General features: G+C 45.7%; 1 protein-coding gene across 1 annotated transcript; it reads left to right on the top strand.

Moving 5' to 3' along the window:
• Positions 1-2,434, top strand: LOC117827574 (homeobox protein Hox-A2a). Its single transcript, XM_034704172.1, has 2 exons — positions 1-782; positions 1,378-2,434. The coding sequence occupies exons 1-2, from the start codon at positions 416-418 to the stop codon at positions 2,112-2,114; spliced, it is 1,104 nt and encodes a 367-aa protein (XP_034560063.1). The 5' UTR covers positions 1-415; the 3' UTR covers positions 2,115-2,434.
• The last annotated feature ends 3,699 nt before the right edge of the window (positions 2,435-6,133 follow it).

The following is a 6,133-nucleotide window of genomic DNA, read 5'->3' on the forward strand; positions in this document are numbered from 1 at the left end:
CAGCCATTCTTAAAAACACACATTTTGTAGCTTAGTGGAGTGGACTGGAGGGGCGCGAGGAGCATAAACTGAGCGGACAAAGATGTAAATAAAAACAGTCGTGCCCCAGCTGAGCGAGGCGTTCTTCAGCAGAGTTTTTGGATCAATCAGGCAGACAGGGGCTTCTTTTGATTAAACCCCAAATTGTCATTGGGCAGAGGTAATCATGTGACAGGCAATTCGGTCCAATTTCAACCTTGTCTCCATGAATTCAATAGTTTAATACTCGCTCGGTCCCCATACGGCCGTAATCAGTGAAATAGAAAAAACACCACCAGGAGATTTTTTTAATGATTTTTTCTTCCTCGTCCTCACTGAGCCGCAACATTTCTAAAATATACGCGTGCAAACTTTCCTCGGCTCTCAGGGAGTGGAGATGAATTACGAATTCGAGCGAGAGAGCGGTTTTATCAATAGTCAGCCGACGCTTGCTGAGTGCCTGACATCTTTCCCCCCTGTCGCTGATTCATTTCAAAGTTCATCAATCAAGAGCTCGACGCTTTCACGCCCGACACTGATTCCTCCTCCCTTTGAGCAGACCATCCCCAGCCTCAACCCGGGCAGCCATCCGCGGCACGGCCGGCCCAGGCACAGCCCCGACGGATGCAGCCCGCTGCCCACAGCCTCTTTACCCCCGGAGTACCCGTGGATGCGCGAGAAGAAGGCGTCCAAGAGGAACCACCTGCCGACCTCCACCGCCACCACCGCAATCTCTAATGGACCTGTGTGCTTCTCCCCAAAAGGTGGGTTCATTTTAGAACACTTACTACAAAAGAGTCTACTATCTGGAGCTAATGCAGAGCCAAGGCCTTTCCCTTAAAAACAGAATCACACATTGGTTTCTTTTTCTTCTGATAGATTCATGGCTATTACGTAGTTTTTGTTGTTGTTGTGTACAAAACAAGATGGTAAAAAAAGTTTGGGTAAAGTTTGGTGATGTAAGATGATTTATTCCCCGAGCCGTAGCAGAGTTTTGATGTGTGACAGTAATGAAGAGTGATGGAGTGCCGTTGCCGAGGAGGGCAGCTGGAGCATTCATTAGTATCCCACACCAGCTTGGACCTCACTGCTTTTATTCTGTTTGCTTCCCTATCGTGCTGCACCTTATTTCAAGCGTAAAACAGTCTGATTAGTATTTTCAGGTTGCAGTACTTTAGGTTAAAGAATCTATAAACTTGGGTCAGTAAAGCTCCAGCGGCCATTTTGCTGCAGCATGCTGTCAGCCTCTCTCTGGTGGTTTGAAGGAGCCATAATGTTAGATTCACTGGCAACAGGGTTATGTAACTGTTGTGTCCTGCGTTTTTTAATCCCGTGCTACCGCGCTTGCTTGTTTTCCAGGCTCGCCTGAGATCGTGGAGAGTGCTGGGGGAGGAGGAGGAGGAGGCTCCCGCCGGCTGAGGACAGCGTACACCAACACGCAGCTGCTGGAGCTGGAAAAGGAGTTCCATTTCAACAAGTATCTGTGCCGCCCGAGGAGGGTGGAGATCGCGGCCCTGCTAGACCTGACCGAGAGGCAGGTGAAAGTATGGTTCCAAAACCGGCGCATGAAGCACAAGCGGCAGACGCAGAGCAAGGAGAACCACAACGGAGAGGGGAAAGGGCCGTGCGCCGACGACGGTATCCACAGCGAGGAGGAGGAGGACGAGGCGGGCCCCCTGTATGAGCGGAGCGGGGCCCTGCTGGAGAGAGATACCTGCTCCTTTCAGAATAACTCTCTCAGCTCCACGCAACAGCTCCACAATAGCGAGGCTATGGGTTTTGCTGCTGCACCGCTGAACAGCAATGACAAAAATCTGAAACATTTTCCCAACCCGTCACCCACTGTTCCGGGCTGCATGTCAACAATGGGCCCCGGCTCGGCATCTGGCCTGGACAATGGCGACAGTCCCCCGGCCCTGGATGTTTCTTTACATGATTTCCAACCTTTCTCCTCGGATTCCTGCTTACAGCTCTCCGACGCAGCATCGCCGAGCCTGTCAGAGTCTCTGGACAGCCCCGTGGACATTTCCACGGACAGTTTCTATTTTTTCTCGGAGTCTCTGACTACAATCGACCTGCAGCATCTGAACTATTGACTGAAATCAATCACAGTAATTCTTTTTTTCCTCTCTGGACACTGAAATCAGGCGGTGGTATTAACTCTGATGTTATTTGTATATTCGGCACATTTATTCTGTTGATATTTGACTTGACGATTAATACAAGGTAAGGACGAAATTAAATCACTGAAATAGCTCTACTCAAACTTGTAATTACCAGAACAAATTGATCTCTTGGAATGGAAATTATGAGTGTGTGTGTGAATAATTATACAATATTAGGCCTATGGAACCTGGTCCTTTTTATTTTTGTATAGCTTCCAATGTCTTGGATATTTTTGTTAGAATACAAATAACTTGCTACAATCTTTTCTCTGGTGTTTTGACTCGTTTCTCTTTTTATATTTCCACACTGAATACTTTTTTTGTTTGAATTATACATGCAGAAAGGATGCAGAAAGGAAGCAAAATAGAAAAAAGTAGGGCTGAGAAAGACAGGGAGGTTATGTAAATTTAACAACAGGTTGGCAATGAATATAAATAGTGGAGACCGGGTTGAGTTAAGAAGGCACACGTTTGAATTTAAGTTTTGAAGTGGATTGAATTGCCAAAATTATCTTACTTAGTTTTCTGGGGAAAGAAGTGTGGTATTTCTTCTCGAAACTGTTTTTTAAAACGGAATAATTTAAACTTTGGTGACACCATTTTTTTGTGTAGTTATATTCTTTCAAGGAATTCTGCAAAATTAACACATACTGGGTGCAAAGTAGTAGCTTCTAATAAGCGGAGCTCAATTTTTTAATATTTGCATAAATGTCAATTATTTTTGTACGCTCAGTTCACAGCTTCTAGCAGCCGATTATTTTCATTTCCACCTTCAAACTTTATACTTTTCCAGAGTCAAGGCAAATACCTTCCCGGATCTTAGCATGACAGCACTCTTAACACTGCGCGCAAGTTGCAGCCGAATGCCCGAGCCATGTTTGCCTTCAGGAGCTCATAAATCACTCCGTGGCATGAATGAGACGGACATTAAGGAGACCAATTGTGGCGTAATGTGCACAAATAAAACCCCACTTACATTTTCATACGGGACTCCCCAATCCCTGCGCTAAAAGGGGGCTGAGTCTCTGCATGCGTTTGGTCATAATTCATTTTTATAGCTTGTTTAAACAAGGCTCTGGCTCTGGCTCGGCCACAGCGGCAGCATGAAGAAGCTGCCTGCAGGTAGGCTGCACTATTTCCCTCTGTGCTAATAGACCAACTCCAAACAGACTACTGGTGGACTACTTGTAATTTATCAGCCAACATTTACTCGTAATAGCGGCGGAGGGACTATCAGTAGGCAAAATATGGTTTCCTTTTAAAATATATTTTGTGCGTTTTAACAACATTATTGAAGCAGTTCTGTTTCAAGTATTGTGAGTTCAATACAGGGATTATGAAGGTCTTGCTCTCTTGAATTGCACTTGCGTTGGCTAATGGGAATCATGTATTAACTCGTGCACAGCTTGACTCAATATACTTTCCCACTTTTGCAGCTTTGTGCGAGAAACAACCACTAGTTGCGTCGCAGATCGATTCACAAACTCAACTACACTGGGAAATTTCACGAGCTCAAGAGTTCAGCGGCGTTTTATCGAACAATCTGGAAATCATAATCAGCCCATCGACTGGCTGAACATTATTAGCCCACTGGTTAACGTGCGTGTCTGTGTTAAAGAGAGGGGGTGTAAGGGGGAGGGGGCGAGCCTCTAGTGACTTAACCACAGGCCCAGTATAACCAAATCATTCCGAAACAGCGCGCCTTTTCTGCGCACATGTGTGTGCAACACAAAGAGCCAAGAAAGCTCCGAGGCCTAGTGAAGTTTCCACATGCAGAAGGATCCAATGCGCCCACACACTCAGTGCTGAGGCAGAGGCAGCTGGGAAGACAGAAAGAGAGGGGAGAAAGGAGGGGGTGGTGGTATTGACCCCACTGCGCCTTTTTTTTCCCTCTGGTGGGAAGTTTGCATCACATCACTTTCTTTAGCATTCCACAGGCTTGAAATAGAAGATATTCAAAGACATTTGAGGCTCTATAAGTAGGCTAACCCTCTTTTAGCTGTTCTTGTTTCCATCTCCACCTAAAATTAGAGATGCAAAAAGTATTGGAAACTGATCACAAGTGAAAGTGGCAGTAAAGCTGCATTACAGAATACCAGTTAAAAGGTCTTCAAACTTCAAACTCCTGTGAGGAGCTTGTCGCTTGTTGTGAAACAGACTGAAATAAACTGATGTACCTGTAGGGAAACAAGACCATCAGCGACACGACTGATTTCTTTTCTAGATCCTTATTTACAAAGCCTCAAATCAATGCACAGTTACACCAATGAATTGGTGTCAGAACTGAAAAACTGCCTCTTTGTATGGCCTACAAAAGCAAACAAGACCAACAGGAGGAAGATTATTTATTTATATCAAGATATTTTAGATGGCTGTAACCCTGCTGTGGGGTAGGTGTCAGATGGGGATGATTCTAAAATGGCCTATTTACATTTTGCAAGATAAAGATTCATATTTAGTGATACATTGGGTCCTTAAATATCTTACGCCTTTCTTTTGGAATCAGAAAATATGATTTTTTTATGTAACTAAACGATCAGCAAATAAGTTAGACATGCTAAAATGTCAGGGAGGGTCAAAATTGTCCAAAAATAGCTTTAATATTAGCTTGGGTGGTCTTAATTTTATAATGTTATACCAGTGAAGTGGAGTCGGAGGACAAATAGTTCCCTTTGAAATCTATCTGTCTGTCTGTCTGTCTGTCTGTCTGTCTGTCTGTCTGTCTGTCTGTCTGTCTGTCTGTCTCTGGTAGCAGTGTTGGGTGTTTTACCAAAATCTGCCAGCGGAGGCACTCTTCACCCCATGTGACCCTCTCTTCCTCCTTCCTTCCCCTCCCCTTTCTTTTCCTTCCTCAGTGAGAGGTTGGCTCTGCACTTAGCTATTGCTACATCGCAGCTCAGCTCCCACTCTCTCTCTCTCTCTCTCTCTCTCTCTCTCTCTCTCTCTCTCTCTCTCTCTCTCTCTCTCTCTCTCTCTCTCTCTCTCTCTCTCTCCCCAGTATTTTTCCCTCTCGCAGCACAGCTTTCCATGGCCATTAATTTCTCCAACAGCTTTATTTGATGAACTTAACGGGATAATCAGCCCACACTCGCACCTCAGGCTATATGTGCACATTATAGCTCCAGTACGGGCCCCGCATTATCACATCATTTGATCACTATACATGCATAATGAATACATGTGGGAGTGAAATCAGAGTAGATAGCGGACCCTGTGACCCCTGGAGAGAAAAATTAATACCACATCAACTTAATGTTTAATATGTTGTCTTGTCGTAACATCACCTGTGACCTCCCGGGAAGTACTCATAGCAGCCACATTTCCTAAAACGACCTTCATGGTGTGAAAAATAAAAAAATAAAAAGCTCTCTGACTTTTTGCTTGTGTCAGGAGTGAAGACTTCCTGCCTCTCCCTCACTGTCACACTGTGAAAATATTTGCTGAGCCAACCTCTCACAGTGTTAAAGCGTGAAACACTTCGCATCGGAATGGGACATTGAAAGCCCACATAGCCTGTGGCAGTGTCACACAGACACTGAGCCATCCATCCCTCCAGGAGAGAATGACACTATTATACACATGGCATGACACGCACAGAGGGCACACGCACAACTTCGTGCGCGCAAACGCACCAACACTTTTGCACATGCACACCTTCTCTCCTCTCTGTTCCAAAAATACCGTACCTGGGGTCAGAGTGCAGGTCGTCCTCGCTGAGAGGTTGCAGAAGGCGAAACGTTAATCTTTCCCCGGGCAGAGGAGCGCACATCAGGGGGTTAGAAGCCGCCGTTCTCAGCTCTTCATGCGACCCCGGAGCTGTCCGCCGCCGTCTGCCTCCCAGCTCATTGTTTGCTCGGCCAATACATTAGCGGCGACGCGCGTCACCTTGATCGACGAGCGCCTGGAATTTAAATAGCCACTCAAACACCAATCTGTCACCGGCTGAGGGG

The sequence above is a fragment of the Notolabrus celidotus genome, chromosome 16 (genome assembly GCF_009762535.1).
Source record: "Notolabrus celidotus isolate fNotCel1 chromosome 16, fNotCel1.pri, whole genome shotgun sequence".
Taxonomy (NCBI): domain Eukaryota; kingdom Metazoa; phylum Chordata; class Actinopteri; order Labriformes; family Labridae; genus Notolabrus; species Notolabrus celidotus.